Raw genomic sequence first — 17,309 nt, forward strand, 5'->3', positions numbered from 1 at the left:
GGCAATTTTCACTAATTCATTACTTCCAACAGAGATAGATAGAGGTCAGAGATAAAGATAGGGGTCTTACACACATCTTACATATTTCTTTCACAGAGAATAAGACCTGCATTGAAGAATTACATATATTTATGACATTCAGGTTTTAAATGAACATTATAAGGTATATAAGACATACCCTGAAATTCTATGCCTCCAATTCCGATATGGATCATACAAACTTTCACAAAACGCCAATGCATGGATCACAAATTCTTCAACAGATGTCTGATCTGCCAATTCCTTCTCTTTTTTTTTGCTTTTTAACTGAAAGTAAAGTTAAACAAAAAAGTATATTTAGTTAAAAATATTAAACTGCATAACATGTCTACATCATTAAAAGACAACATGTTTCATTAATTATCTAATAAATCATTTTTATTCAAATAAACCTATGTTCCAATTGCGTCTAAAGGGTCAGTTATTCATATGGACTGAATATAATCCTTCAAATTTTAATATGGCCTAGGAAGAGTTTCAAATGGATAGCAAAAAAAAAAATGTGGTCAATAAGAGGGATATTTGATGATAAATAATATGTAATATATACAATATATAAATTGACAAAGTATGTCACTGTAAAAAACCATTTATAAAACACTTTAATTTTTAATTAAAATAAAATATATTAATAATTGCTTTTCTATTTTTAGATAACACGTTTAAGATGTCTGAACTATATAGTACCTAATGGAAATTTTAATTCACTTCTCGATTATTACATCCTCTAAAAACATTTAACTTTACTATAATATTTAAAAAAGTAAAACCTAGTTACTCTCAGTAAAGCAACAAAAGGAATATATTAATTCACCTACTTGCTGAATATAGAGTGTTGTCATAGTGATGACATGATTAATATATGAGCAAGTCCCAATTTCTTCCACATTAGATAGATTTCTGTGAGGAAAAAAAGAATATTTATTACTTATGAACAGTGACAAAAATGTATGCTCATTTATTCAAGTCGAATTTTGAAAATACATGTTAGCAAAGGAAATATAAATGACATTTATTAAGCCTTAAAATCAATATGGTTATATAACTGTTTTTCCACTAAGAATGTGAAACACACCTCAACCACCATTTAGCTACTCTAAGCAGAATGTTTAAGAAGTACATGCTGGTTAGCAATTATTTATTACAGAAAAAGTGAAAAATATCACAAAGTAGAAGCAAAAGAGAAACAAAAATCAAAAATATTCTTACAACCCAACCGTTCGCAACTATTTGCATTTTGGATTATTTCTTTTCAGGTTTGTTTTTATTTTCGTATGCAGATTCTTAGTTTGGTTTTTGTACATATTGTTGCCATTAAAACACATGTACAGTTTTAGAGTTTTCACTTTGCTCTTTGAAATTACAGTTCCCTTATCTAGACGTGTTTCTCAACTATACTGAAAGGCCTTGCTAGAAAAGCCAGCATCTGTACATTCTCCATGAGGGCATAATATATGTGTTGTTTAAAGCAGTGAGTGGGTCAATAAGTGATGTTTAATTAAAATATGGTCCTCATTTTTATCCCATTTTTATAAGACAAGGCAGGACACATAATGCTAACACTTCCTGTATCTAATATCACCTATCTTTTTCTTAACATAATAAAACAGTCTATTAATTTTCTCTTCTGAGACGCTGTGACACTGAAAAAAACTATTTATCTAAAATACAGCAGATGCCCATTTGCAACGACATGGATGGAACTAGAGGGTGTTAAGCTAAGCGAAATAAGTCAATCAGAGAAAGACAATTAACAAATGATCTCACTCATATGTGGAATTTAAGAAACAAAACAGAGGATCATAGGGGAAGGGAGGGAAAAACAAGACAAAATCAAAGAGGGAGACAAACCATAAGAGACTCTTAATTAGAGGAAACAAACTGAGGGTTGCTGGAGGGGATGGGGTGGGAGATGGGGTAACTGGGTAATGGACATTAAGGAGGGCAAGTGATATAATGAGCACTGGGTGTTATGTAAGAGTGATGAATCACTGAACACTACCTCTGAAACTAGTAATACGCTATATGTTAATTAATTGAATTTAAATTAAAAAATAAAATAAAATACAGCAAATGCTAAAAGAACCCAAAAAATAACAGAATTAACAGCCCTGTACCCCTGAAACAAATAATGCATTATATGTTAATTAAAAAATTTTTTAAACAATATAAAAAACAAACTTGACTAGTTCAAAAAAAAAAGAAGAATTAATAGTTCTTAATAAAAGAAGTCAGACTGGCATGACTTCTTTGAGAAAAGAAAAAGTAAAGGAGAGCTAAAATTCAAAGACCCTATGGAGGATTCTAGGAAGATGGCAGAATAGGAAGCACTAGGCATATGTCTCCACACCTAGAAAACAACTGTGCTGGATATAACTTATTCTGGAACTCTGAAGTGTGCTGAATGCTGGCAACTTCCAGGGGAAGACATGGCACAGTAAACTGCAGTTAATGTTCGATAATTTTGGTAAATTTCAGCTATTATTAGCACAGTAGCAACCACCCATGTAGTGGGCAGCTCTGCACATCTTCCCAGAATCGCTTGTTAACAAGTTAAAGGAACCAGGGTGGGCAAAAAGGACCCTGTTCTTCAAATATCAGGAATTTGTGCTTCTGATCAAAGAAATGAAGACAAAGAGGTGGGAGCCATTGTTAGTACACCTCACCCCACTGTTGCAAGCCCCTTGCTCTCTGGCTGAAGGAACTTTCAGGGAACTTAAAGGGTCATGGATGAAAGTACTACAACATAATAAAAAGCCATATATAAAAATTCTACAGGAGACATCGTACTCTATAGTGAAAGGACCGAAAGCTTTTTTTCTAAGAACAGGAACAAGGCAAAGATGGTTACTTTTACTGCTTCTATTCAATATAGTACTGGAAATTCTAACCAAAGCAAGTAGGTAAGAAAAAGCATCTAAATTGGAAAAGAGGAGGTAAAATTTATCTGTTTGCAAATAAAACTAGATCTAGAGATTAAACACAAACCATAAGAATTAATAAATGAATTCAGCGAAGTATTCGGATAAAAAAAATCAGCACACAGAATCAAGTGCATTCCTATACATAAACAATAAATAAATGAGAAAGAATTATCATGAAGACAATTCCATTTACAGTAGCATTAAGAATAAAATACTTAGGAATTAATTTAACCAAGGAAGAGAAAGCCTTATAAAATGAAAACAAACAAACAAAAATTGCTGCAAGTCATTTCAAAAGACATAAACATAAACACATGTGATGTTCACAAAGGACATCTTACCGTTAAAATATCAAAACTACCCAGAGCAATCTAGAGATTCAATGCAATCCTTATCAAAATCTCAATGTTTTTTGCAGAAACGGAAAAACCCATCCTAAAATTCATATGGAATCCCAAGGAACCCCAAATAGCCAAAACAATTTTGAAAAAGAAGACCAAACTGGAAGACTCACACTTTCTGATTTTATTTTAGTGCAAAGCATCAATAATCAAACAGTGATGTTGGCATAAAGAAAGACATATAGACAAATGGGATAAAATAGACCAGAAATAAATCTTCACATGTATGCTTTTGACAAGGGTCCCGACACCAACCGATGGGGAAAGGAAAGTCTTTTCAAAAAGTGATGTTGGGAAAACTGGATATCCACATGCAAAAGAATGAAACTGGACCCTTACACCATATACAAATATTAACTCAAATGGATCAAGAAACTAAATATAAGATCTAGGATAATAAAACTCTTAGAAGAAAATAAAGTACAAGAGCTTCATGACATTGGATTTGATTTCTTGGATATGACACCAAGGTATAGGTAACAAAAGTAAAAATAGACAAATTGGATTTCATGAAAATTTAAAAATTTTGTGCATCAAAAGACACTATCACTAGAGTAAAAAGGCAACTCACAAAATGGGAGAAAATATTTGCAAATCATGTATCTGACAAGGGATTAATATTCAGAATTTAAAGAGAGTTCCTAAATCTCAACAACCAAAAAAATCAACCCAATTCAAAAACAGGCAAAAGACTTGAATAGACATTTCTCCAAAGAACTACTATATGAATGGCCAATAAGCACATGAAAAGATGCTCAACATCAAAAATCATTAGAGAAATGCAAATCAAAATTATAATGAAGTACCCCCTCACACCCATTAGGATGATACTATAAAAAAACAAAAACAAAAAAAACCCAGGGTGCCTGGATCGCTTAGTTGGTTAGGTGTCCAACTCTTGATTTTGGATCAGGTCATGAGATCAAGCCCCATGTCAGGCTCCACGCTGGGCATGGAGCCTGCTTAAGATTCTCTCTCTTCCTCTCCCTTTGTCCCTCCCCTTCCAAACAAAACAAAACAAAACAAAAACAAAAAACAAAAAACCCCAAACAAACAGAAAACAACATGTGTTGGCAAGGATGTGGAGTAACTGGAACATCTAAGCACTGCCGATGGGAATGTAAAATGTTGCAGCCACTGCTATGAAAAACAGTATGGCAATTCCTCAAAAATTTAAGATTCCAGTTATAATATGATCCAGCAAGTCCACTTTTGGATATGTAGCCTATGTAGCCTAAAGAACTGAGGTGTCCTCACCTTCACCAGACATATCTATACATTCATGTTCATAAGAGAATTATTTTTCTATTTATTTTTTTTCCTTGCATAAACCCTTCACTCACCTAAGGGCCAGTGGAAATTTATTTTTTGTCCTTTCCATCTTTTACCAAGTTGCTTTTCCTTGCAAAATGCATGACATGACAGAGGGGAACCTGGGAGTGGGGGGCATGCCAGGGACTTAAATACAAGCTGGAGGGCAGGGCACAGGTAGGACAGGTGAGAGACAGCACGAGGGACATGACTTTTCAGGTAAAGATGAAAGAAGAGCAGAAAGAAGCTGTACTAGAGGGCAGGGGGCTAAGATACTGGGTGGGAGGGGGTGAGCAGAGAGGCCCCCAACCCTGGGTTTATACCCACATTCCCTAGAGAAGTAGCAACAGGGCATGAAGACCTCCCCTTGTAGGCTCCAAGGAATAGAACAGGGACTGGGAGAATAAATCCGATTGTGCTGCCTCAGAGAAAGGGAGGAGGTGCTGACAGAGTGATACCCAAACAAGCTGAAAACTTATGTCCATGAAAAATCTACACAAATGTTTATAGCAGCCATATTGGTAACTGCCAAAAACTAGAAGTAACCAAGATGTCCTTCATTAGGTAAATGAAGACACATATTGTGGCGCATTCATAAACTGAGTATTATTATTCAGTGATAAAAAGATATGCACTATCAAACCACATAAAGACATGGTTCTTCCAAGTGAAAGAAGTCAGTCTGAAAACGGTACATACCGTATGGTTTCACATATATGACATTCTGGGAAAAGCAACACTATAAATACAATAAAAAAATCAGTGGTTGTCAGAGGTTGGGCATGACAGGAGAGAAATGAATAGATGGAGCACAGGGCATTTTTAGGGTGATGAAATTATTCTGTAAGATACTATAATGGTGGATACATGACAGTATGCATTTGTCAAAACTCATACAACTGTACAAGACAGTAAACTCTAATGTACTCTACAGACTTAGTTAATGATATATCAGTACATGTTCATCAATTGTAACAAAGGTACCAACCTAATGCAAGATGTTAATAATAGGAGAACTGTGGAGGAAGGAGAAAGAGCATGTAGAAACTCTGTAGTTTTTCCAAATTTTTATATAAAATGAAACTGCTATACAACATAAAATCTATTAGAAATTTTTTAAGGAATTTTTTTAAAAAGTGAGGTCTCTGGAAATAAAAACATGTTCTGTGACTGGCAGCTATTAAACATTAAATTTAAAATAAAATAAACATTAAATTAATCATCAGATATTATCTCCTAGTTAAAAAAAAAAAAATTCAACCAAAAGATGTGTTGGAACATTCCAGTGCTTGCCTATAATGATCAAGAGCTAGGGGCTCCTGGGTGGCTCAGTTAGTTAGAAGCCCAACTAACTGAGGTCATGGTCTCAAGGTCATGAGATCAAGCCCTGTGTCAGGATCTGTGCTCAGCTTGGAGTCTGCTTGGGATTCTCTTTCTCTCTCCCTCTACCCCTCCCCGCAATTGCATGTACACACCCACACACTCTTTTTCTGTTTCTGAGATAAAGAAATAAATAAATTTTAAAAACAGCTAAACATACTGGATTTATTTTTTTAAAGATTTTACTTATTTGAGCAAGAGAGCGAGAGCATGAGTGGTGGGAGGGGCAGAGGGAGCGGGGAAAGCAGACTCCCCGCTGAGCAGGGAGTCCGATGTGGGACTCAATCCCAGGACCCTGGGATCATGACCTGAGCCGAAGGCAGACGCTTAACGGACTGAGCTACCCAGGAGCCCCTAAACATAACTAGATTTAAAACGGTTATTTATCTATAGGATTCCTGATTTCTGTAAAATTGTACTAAGTAGTTAACAAGACAAAATATAACAGATCAACAGACCAACTCATGTTTTATTGCATAAATAAACCCTTTTTCCCTCAACCTTTTAATTCTTGTATTATTTTTCTGAATTTTAAGGATGATTAAGAGCACAAAATCAAAAATATCTACAGTTCTGGGAGAGCCTAAAATAGGGTAGAAACATTTTAGCAATTATTGCTCAATCTTTCCATGATTCCTGCAATCAAATACAATGAGCAATTAAGTGAAAGGGTAATAAATGCACAGTAAATTAAGTCCCTGTTTGTCTATTAATTAATTCTAAAATATTTATAGAACAAATAGTATATATTATAGAAAATGGCTTCCAAAAAGAAGATAGACTTTAAAGAGGCATAAAGTGCCCCTAACCCAACAGTTCTTAAATTTGTATATGCAGGTTAATGTGGAATTCGTGAAGAATTAGAATGCCTGAGCTCTTTAGAGTCAGAATTTTCATAAGACTCAAGCTCTGTATTCCTATTAAGCTTCCCAGTTAATACTTATGCACACCGAAATTTAAGTACCACAGACCTAATCATCTATAAACCTGGAAATATAAGCTGTAGAATAATTATAATTTCTTTGGCAAAATTATAAAATGAAAGATTAGAAAAATATATTTCACAAATGATAATGCACAGTAGTAAAAATGTATATGTGTTTACAGGTGAGGACCACACAGAAAATACTGGTACAACAAATTCTTGGTTAGGTAAAAACTTCAGTCACTGTCTTTACAGTAATTTTTTTTTTTTTTAAATCTTAGCTGAATCTATAACTAAATCTGGTAACTAAAAGGCTTTCCAGTAGGGGTGCCTGGCCGGCTCAGTCGGTGGAGCATGAGACTCTTACCTCAGGGCCATGAGTTCGAGCCCAACATTGAGCATCGAGCCTACTTTAAATAAAGAAGTAAAACATGAAATAAATAAATAAAAAGCTTTCCAATATAATAACAAATCACAAGGCTTTCATAAAAGGCGCACTCAAGGGGCGCCTGAGTGGCTCAGTCAGTTAAACGTCTGCCTTTGGCTTAGGTCATGATCTCAGGGTCCTGGGATCGAGTCCTGAGTTGGGCTCTGCCGTCAGCAGGGAGTTTGCTTCTCCCTCTCCCACTGCCCTTCTCCCTGCTCGTGCTCCCTCTTTTTCTCTCTCTCTCTCAAATAAAAATAATAAACTCTTTAAAAAAAAAAAAAGGTGCACTCAATCTTTAAAGCTCCATATGAACAACAAACACCATTAATAATAAATAAATGCATTGTTATTTTGATAATTTTTTAAAACAGATAACTAGTTTGTTTGTACCAGATACCTGCAAAGAATAATGAAGAACTTGACAAGCAAAATTGACAAAGCTTGTTGTTGTTCCTCTAACCCATCTGCCATTTTCTGAACACACTGTAGTAGCTGGATCCTTAGAACCTGCAGAATATTATCAGGAAGCAGAGATATTCCTGGAGGCACATCATCTACCCTATCAGGGGGAAAAAGAAGAAGGGTGATTAAGTATGAAGAAAATCTTTGGCACTTTAAAGGAACTGCATTTTCACCTCAAATTCTAAAGAAACTCTTTTATTCCAGATGCTCTGTGCCTTCTCTGCAAGGCACCACCAGATGATCACTATGACACTTCAGAAGATTAGTATAACACAGTAGTTAGTCTTACTTCAGAAGAGGCTTACTGAAAAGAGGGAGAGTTAGAGAATCTATTTAATATCTTCAATTGTGCTATTTTCAAAGAAAATATTCAGAATTAGTTCACCTGCTACTTAGAAATAAAACATGTGTATATATGCATGTATACCATTTCTAAAGGAACAATAACTAGCATATAAAAATGGAGTACCTATAACTAGTTTAATATCTGTCAACTGCTTTACTAAATAAACAATATTCACCTACCTATAGGCTCCCCAAACCATGTGGTCAGAAGAGGGAGATAAGATAACCAGCAAAAGGAAAGGAGAAGGACAAACAGGTAAATGGAGAACCCTAAGCATGAACATTAATAAATTTTTTTAAAGTAATACATCAGTATTTTATGACAACCGGTTTCTGGGTAAGAAGACCATCTGGTTATTCAAAGACAAAAGCCAACACCAGATGTGACTGGCTATTCTCTCTTAGAGAGATCCCCCAGACTCAAAGTGAGAAGATCTGTGTATTAAGTTCCACCTCTGTACCATAAAGTACACCATTTAATCTGTGAAGTGCCCTATTCTATAAAATTGTAATTTCTGCCCTATTTCATAGGGTTCTGAAACCAAAAAGTCAATGTGCATTTTTAACTATGAAATATGTAAAGAACTATAAAAATGTAATATGTTTTAAATATACTATCGCTAGGGACGCCTGGGTAGCTCAGTCTTTGAGCGTCTGCCTTCGACATGGGTCACGATCCCAGGGTCCTGGGACTGAGCCCCGCATCGGGCTCCCTGCTCGGTGGGAGGCCTGCTTCTCCCTCTCCCCCTGCTTGTGTTCCCTCTCTCACCGTGTCTCTCTCTGTCAAATAAATAAATAAAATCTTTAAAAAAATAATAATAAATAAATAAACTATCACTAAAGCCTACAAATCTTTTCATGAAGTCACTGACTACTAATTTTCCTATTTCTATTAAGAAAAATACCCAATCACAAAGGAGCACCACAAAGAGCAACTATGATTAAATGACAATCATACTTTAAATAGTGTCTTCTTCAGATAATGCTTAATATGATTTACTATTATTTTTACACTGAGTTTAAAGCTATTTCATTCACTGTAGGCAGAAAAATTTCAAGCACATTACCAGTAGTCATATAAATATATATGATAAATATTTTTAGCCTCTTCCTGAACCATCCCACAACATTATAATAAAATAAACACCTAACTTCAATTACACAGAAATCACAAAGCACATTACCAAGGCTGCGGAATTCTATAACCATGTCACAAAAATGCATGTTTCATTTTAGTCCGGGCACCACTTCCCTTGTAATTTGGATTCTTTCCTTCTCTTTTATAGATGGTACCAGAAAAACTCTCATTTTTATATATACTTTTTTCCCTGCTAAAGAACTAAAAAGAGGTGATGAGAAAAACCACAGTACCTTCAAAATAATAAAGCTTTAAATTTAAATATAACTGATTTTCAAGACTAAGCTAAACTATTCCTATTCACTTTTCCAAAATCATAAGTCAACAAGAAAGAAACAGCAGATTTCCCAATATTCAATCCTAGTTATAAAGGATTAGTTCCCTTTTTCCTTAGTTGTCCCATTCTCTATTTGCATTTTTAAAAATTTTACTAGACAGAAAAAAATTAGCTTACAAAAGAGAAATCTATTGTACTTATACTCGTTATAAAATTGGGGTTTGATTAGAACATGACTTGTAGATAAAGTTGAGAAAGTTTTGGCCATGTTCCTAATGCGATGAGGATTTAAGAATTTGGAACATTTTCCCATCATTAGAACTTTACTGCCCCCAAATTCTAAGCTTCTTTTGCTGAAATTTCCCAATCCCCAGAAATCTGTTTCACTTCTCTGTTTGGCTGAATGTCTACATTAAACAGCTGCCCACTGTTGTCTCCATCTAACACAGGAAGAGAAGTCCAGCTTAAATTCCAAGGCTTTAAATTCTGGTAAAAGCATTCTTTGCTTGCATTAGGAATTCTCTAACTTAAAAGTTCTGTCAAGAGGCGCCTGGGTGGCTCAGATGGTTGAGCGTCTGCCTTCGGCTCAGGTCATGATCCCAGGATCCTGGGATCGAGCCCCACATCAGGCTCCTGGCTCAGCGGGGAGTCTGCTTCTCTCTCTCCTTCTGCCTCTCCCCCTGCTCATGCTCTCTCTCTCTCTGTATCTCTGTGTCTCAAATGAATAAATCAAATCTTTAAAAAAATAAATAGGGCGCGTGGGTGGCTCAGTTGGTTAGGCGACTGCCTTCGGCTCAGGTCATGATCCTGGAGTCCCGGGATCGAGTCCCACATCAGGCTCCCTGCTCAGCAGGGAGTCTGCTTCTCCCTCTGACCCTCCTCCCTCTCATACTCTCTGTCTCTCATTGTCTCTCTCGCAAATAAATAAAATCTTAAAAAAAAATAAAATAAATAAATAAATAAATAAAAGTTCTATCAACTCAGCTTAACTTAAATGAGGATTATCTGTGAGTTTCTTATCTTTAAGGTGAACAGACTAGTTTTATACATCTTGCACATCATATTCACTTGAAAAACTGAAAGTTTTCTATTAGTAAAATCTAAATTCATGGTTTAGTTTTCTGTCAGATATGAAATAAAGTTTTAAATAAACCAGCTAAATCATGAATAAAGCAATGTTCTGGCATTCTTCATCTTATTTTAAATATAGTGGCAATAAAAGTCTACATAATGTTTTAGGAAATGACTTCCCAAGAAAGGAGACATGTATAACAAGTGCACCTTACAAACTTTAGAAGACTTCATTTCAATATTCCAAGTATTCAAAGGCCCAAATCCTGACTCCATAAAATCCTTAGGCTCATGATTTAAAGTGAGCTGCAAATTATTAAAATAAAAGCACTTCGAAGCACAAACCACAAGAATACTCTCTTATGAGTAGAAATCAATAATATGTAATCTTGTTTTGAGTTCAAGATTTAATACTTTTCAACCTTTATAAACCTGTTACAAATCATCTAATGAAGAATTCTAAGACTGTACTTATAAATAATGAAGTACTAGTGCTTTCTGAGCATTAAAGCACATCTTAAGTTCAATGCCTTGGTCCAAAGCTCTGATGATTTCTTCTCTGAATTATTAAAATTGCCTCTTAACTGCGCTTCTTGCCTTCAGTCTCAACCGTTTCCAGTTTAACCTCCTAATGCTACCACAGGGACTTTTAAAAAACAAACTTCATCATGACACTCTCATGCAGAAAATTCTTTAGTAGAGCCTCGCATCTTCTGTAACAAAAAATCAAAGTCCATTAGCAATGCATGCATGGCATTTCATGAGCTGGGTTCTGATTCTCCAGACTCAATTCACCCACGCCCACCCTCTTACTGCCTACCTCCATCCACAAACTGCAAACACTTCCCTCCCTGAAGATTTTTAATTCTCTAGATACTCTTTCTCATCATCAACCACCACCCATTTCTCCCCTTCCACCTCATAGTATCTCTATAAATGGAGTTCCTATTGTGGCTAAAAGTGTCTGGTGTCTCCTCACTTCTCCAGCTTTTTACCCCAGCCTAACCTCTCTTATCCAAGTAACAACTATGACGTCTTCAAGATGGCTTGAGAAAAAAGTAAAAAACTTTTTCTGGGAAGTGGGCCTGGGAACTGTGAATGTAAAATGGTAGTAGGCAGAGCAATGGCAGATAAGATTTATACTTCTACTTGTACTTTTCCACAAAATTTGAATTTTCCTCCCATTTTATGATTTTTAAATCTAGCTTTGAAAAATCTGAATACTTCACCTCCTCCAAGATGTTTTTGAAGGCCCTACTCTATAATAAAACCATAATTTTAAGTATAGTGTTTTCAGTGAGTTCTGTGAGTCTAACTAATTACTGAGCCAAAGGGAGTCGTGAAACTTCCAAATTTATATCTGGTTGGTCAGAGATGAGGGAGGCTCCCAAGACTTGCAACTGGTGTCTGAAGTGAGGGCAGTCTTGTTGAGGACTTTGCCCTTCATCGTTTGGATCTGTCACTACCTCCAGGTAGTTAGTGTTAGAAATGAAGTGTGTTGCAGGACACCCAGTTGCTAGTAGTTCACCAAGGTAGTCCTCTCTACTTCTAGAAGTCAAATTTCATATTAGCAGGAAAGCCTGCTGTGATCAATTAACGAAGTCTGCCATGAGAGCAGGGTTATGCAGGAATACCATGTATGTCATATAACTGCCATCCTTGTAATAGGTCATCAATGAAGTCTTTGTGTCTCAAATTAACAAACTCATCTAAGGATAAGAAGTTTATACATACCTGGTAGGCAACTTTTCGAAGTCAACATCTAAGAACTGTTCATAGCTAGAAACAAAACTGTCCAACCAGAGCTTCAGGTAATCTGGATCTTTCTGAAATAAGAAAACCAATATTAAGTATACCTATCATAAAAAAACAAAAAACATGCTTTCATTCCTATAAGCAGATATGAAGCAATAATATGAAATCTCTTAAGTGATATTCATGAAAACATATGTGCTATTTTAAAATGTCTATTAAGTATAGGGACACCTGGGTGGCTCAGTAGGTTAAGTGTCTGCCTTTGGCTCAGGTCATGATCTCAGTGTCCTGGGATGTAGCCCCGCATCAGGCTCCCTGCCCAGCAGGGAGTCGGCTTCTACCTCTCCCTCAGTCCCTCCCCACCTCCCCACTCAAGCTCTCTCACTTGCTCTGAAATAAATAAAATATTTAAAAAATAATAATAAAATGTCTATTAAGTATAGTGAACCCTCAAGTGGCTTCCCACATCACTCACACAAAGAGCTACAGTCTTAACAATGTCCTATAAGAGTCTAAACAATTTGCCCTCCCCTATCTCTCTGACCTTAGCCTCTACTACCCTGGCATCCTGGCTGTTACTGGGACATGCCAGACGTACTCCCACCTTTCCCACCTTAATTCCTTTCAATAGCTGTTTTCTCTACCCAGAAGACTCTATAGATGAATGGCTAACTCCCTCATCCTCTTCAAGTCATTCTTTAAACAACATTCTCAAAAAAGCCTACTTTTACCACCCTTTCTTAAAACTGCTGATCTTCTTACTAACCTTTACCTGACCCTATTCTGTCTTCCCACCCGTGGTGCTTTCTCACCATCTATCATACCATCTCATTTACTTAGTTATTAATTTATTGTCTGTCTTTTCCCCTAGAATATAGACTTCACAAGTTTAAGGCCTTTCTAAGGGCTTACCACAAGTGACCTCTTTTTGTTTACTAATGGATACCAAGTGCCTAAACAGTGCTTGACACTGAGCAGGTGCTCAATAAATATTTGTTTAATGAATTAGTGAAAAATACAAGATGCATAAATAAAATAAAATCAGATATAGATCATTAACCTAAACATAAAAGCTAAAATTAAACACTTCTAGAAGAAACTATAGGAGATATAATATACCTTTATAGGAGACATACCTTTGCAACCTTGGGGTAGACAAAAATTTCTTGGGAGCACACAAAAATCAAAAGCCAAAAAAAATAATAGTAAGTCTTAATCAAAATTAAAAACATCGGGGCGCCTGGGTGGCTCAGTTGTTAAGCATCTACCTTCGGCTCAGGTCATGATTCCAGGGTCTTAGGATCAAGCCCCGCATCAGGCTCCCTGCTCCGCGGGAAGCCTGCTTCTCCCTCTCCCACTCCCCCTGCTTGTGTTCCTGCTCTCGCTATCTGTCTCTCTGTCAAATAAATAAATAAAATCTTAAAAAAAAAAAAATCTACCCAGCAAAAGACACCAAGAAGAAAATGAAAAGGCACGCCATATACCAGCTGAAAATATTCTTAATACATATATTTGACAAAGAACTTACACGAAGAACATATAAAGCACTCCTAAAAATCAATACCAAAAGGACAACAACTCAATTTAAAAATGGGCAAAGGGCAAACACCTCACAAAAGGGGATACAGGAATGACCAGTGTGTGAAAGCATGCTCAACATCATTAGCTATCCAGAGAAAAGCAAATAAAAATCAAATGGAACACCCATTACACACTCACGAGAATGGCCAAAACTAAAAACCTTGACCATTCCAAGTGTTGGAGAAGATGTGGAGCAACTAGAACTCACACTTCTGGTGGGAGTATAAAATGGTATAATCATTTAGAAAATGGTTTGGTAGTTTCTTTTAATGTTAAACATAGACACAGAACATGGCCCTTCCGTGAAAGAGGAAAAAACACAGAACTACAAAAATATACAAAGATGTTCATAGAAGATTTATTTTTAATAGGCAAAAGCTGGAAACAACACAAAATTCCATCAACCTGTTCACTGACAAAGAAATTGTGGTATACTCATACAGTGGAATACTATTCAGGAATAACACTGAATGAACTGTTGATACAACGACAGGCAGAAATTCTAAAAACGTAACTGAGCAAAAAATGCCAGACATTAAAGTGTATACACTGTATGATTTCATTTATACAAAGTTCTAGAGCAGGCTATGATGACAGAAATTAGATTACTGGTTGTTTTTCAGAGGACTGACTACAAAGGGACACAAAAGAAACTTTCCTAGGTGATAAAAATTTTCTATTTTATTATACAGTAGTTACACAAATGTTTGCCTGTATCAAAACATGAAATTTGACACTTAAAATGTGTGCATTTTATGGTCTGTAAGTCATATCTCAAAGTTTATTTGAAATGATTCCTCAGAAATGTCTTTTTAAATATAAACTGCATCATTAAAAATGATGCTCAAATTTATTTCCTCCCTCTCCTTAACCGTTCTTTACTGAAGTCAATTTCAACAATACTCAGAAGTTTTACTTAGTCATTAAATATTACTGGTTAGGCACTGCACTTGGATAAAGGGAACTCAAGTAATTTATTTCCCTAAAATAAAAGCATTACACTACAAATCAGAATCGCTAAAAGAATGTTCCCAGAATGTACAGAGACTGCTGACCTTTTGTGTATTTGTTTTTTTCTATTAATATACTGTTCCAAAATCAGATTGTAAATTGCCACTATCTACATCATCACTGAGAAATAAGATGGAAATATTTCAGAAAAAGATTTCTCACGTGAGAAATTTTCTCAAGGATTCCATTACTTGCTATTTTCATTTCCAACTAGCACATTATTCATGTATTCATTTACTCATTTATCCACTCAGAATAGGAATCCAGAAATACAAGTAGCTGGAGTTTTCCTTATCATTTTTGCTTTTAATAAAGCCACAAAACAGTCTCATAACACCATAAAGAATTAATGCATTTCTCCTCATAGTATATTTAGGAACTCTACAGTATCTGGTTCAAAGTCTAAAAGTCAGGGTTACCAAGTGGTTGGCAGGTACAAGGTTCTCCTAGGAAGCTGACCAACTATAAGGAAAGAAATGGTACTTAAATCTGGAAATGTTTCATGTAGTAAGAAGTAAAGTAGTTGCAGTTTTTTGAGCATATGCCATGTGCTAAGTACTACAGCAAGCATTTTTAAATAATATGTATCATTCCATTTACTCCTTACATCTATCCAGAGGTTTCAATTCCCCATTTTGTAGGTTAGAAAAGGGATGTTCTAGAATATATAACTTGTCCAGTCACACAGTTAGTTATTGATAGTGCTGGGATTAAAATGCAAGATATATGAATCCAACTGTGGTCCTTCTACTACCCTATACTGTCTTTGAACTATAAGCACAGCTCTAGTGAGCAAACAGATGAAAAAGAATTATCAGGGTCAGTAAACTCAGGGCCGTACACAATTTAATACACAAAACAACCACATTCTACACAGCCTGACAAAATTCTTAGAGAATCTACACTTTACTGCCAAAAACAATAAAAAGAAAGATCTCCATGTACCCAGAACCCATATTAATTAAATCTCAAGTTTAGTCACTTTCATGGTTAAGAGTTTGGTATACTGAAACACTACAGTATGATCTATTTTTCCATTTGTACACTATTTATTAACATAACACATAAATGTATTACATACTGCAGGAGCACTGGGGCCAAATTATGTGGACTCTAATACTTGCTTTGCCACTTTCTTGAACAAGTCATCCTATGTTTGCTATCAGTCTTTTCCTCTATAAAAACGAATATAATGATAGTACCTTTCTTACAGGGCCGTTATAAAAATTAAATAATCTAATATAGGTCAAGGGCTTAGAATAATTCCTAGCACAGAGGATATGCTCAAGAATTAATTTTATTTTTATAACCTACTATGTGCCAAAATTAGGAAACTCCCATAAAACAGGAATAATCTATGCAACAAACATATTTAAATATTTCATAATCCCCCTTGACATATGATTTTAATTGTATTCTTTTTTTTTTTTTAAAGATCTTATTTATTTATTTGAGAGAGAGAGCACATGAGAGGGGGGAGGGTCAGAGGGAGAAGGAGACTCCCCGCTGAGCAGGGAGCCCGATGCAGGACTCCATCCAGGGACTCCAGGATCATGACCTGAGCCGAAGGCAGTCGCTTAACTAACTGAGCCACCCAGGCGCCCTTATTCTCTTCTTTTTAAATCTCTTTGCATTTACTATCTGTGTAACTTTGGCCATGTTACTTGATTTCTCCAATTTGTTCTTCATCTATATTATTTCCTACCTCATAGGGTGTTGAGAGCACAAAATGAGATAACATACGTAAGACATTCAACAATGCCTGTCACTTAGCAATTACTCAAAACACGTTGGTTACCATTAAGATATAGACTCTGCCATCAAGTTGGTCATGATTCAATGTAATAAAATAAGCACTTATGAAATAATTACAAAATCAAATATTCATCCAATCATGTGCCATTGTTTAAAATAGTCGTTCATTTGAACTGTTATATAGTTCTCTACTGGTCTTTATAGCTTCAATTTATCCTCCCTATATACAGCTACTAATGGAATTTGTTAAATTTTAATCTAATCATTTCTTCCCTCCTGTTCAAATACCCTCAATGGCCCCCATTACCACAGGATGAAGTTTAAACACTGCCCAATACAGTGACCACTAGCCAAATGTGAATATTTAAATTACATTAATGCACAGAAGGCTTTTACCTTCTCTTAACACCCACTCCCCTGGTGGGAGGCATTAGTGGGTAATGGAATTAAGAGATCCATATAATTTCACCTAGTTCTTAAGGGGTGGGGTTACAGGTAAGAATAGGT

General features: G+C 35.7%; 1 protein-coding gene across 3 annotated transcripts in view; it reads right to left on the bottom strand.

The window, feature by feature from the left end:
* The window catches only part of NBEAL1 (neurobeachin like 1), a 184,827-nt gene that overhangs the window by 148,185 nt on the left and 19,333 nt on the right, over positions 1-17,309 (bottom strand). For all 3 annotated transcript variants that reach the window (XM_081815332.1, XM_081815331.1, XM_081815330.1), the window contains exons 2-5: positions 12,435-12,526; positions 7,805-7,966; positions 858-939; positions 179-306 (exon numbers count right to left, since the gene is read on the bottom strand). In XM_081815332.1, the coding sequence (XP_081671458.1) occupies positions 179-306; positions 858-939; positions 7,805-7,966; positions 12,435-12,526 (464 nt within the window). The remainder of the gene's footprint in view (positions 1-178; positions 307-857; positions 940-7,804; positions 7,967-12,434; positions 12,527-17,309) is intronic.

Source organism: Leptonychotes weddellii, chromosome 3 (genome assembly GCF_054177405.1).
Source record: "Leptonychotes weddellii isolate Sample4059 chromosome 3, ASM5417740v2, whole genome shotgun sequence".
In the NCBI taxonomy this organism is placed as follows: Eukaryota; Metazoa; Chordata; class Mammalia; order Carnivora; family Phocidae; genus Leptonychotes; species Leptonychotes weddellii.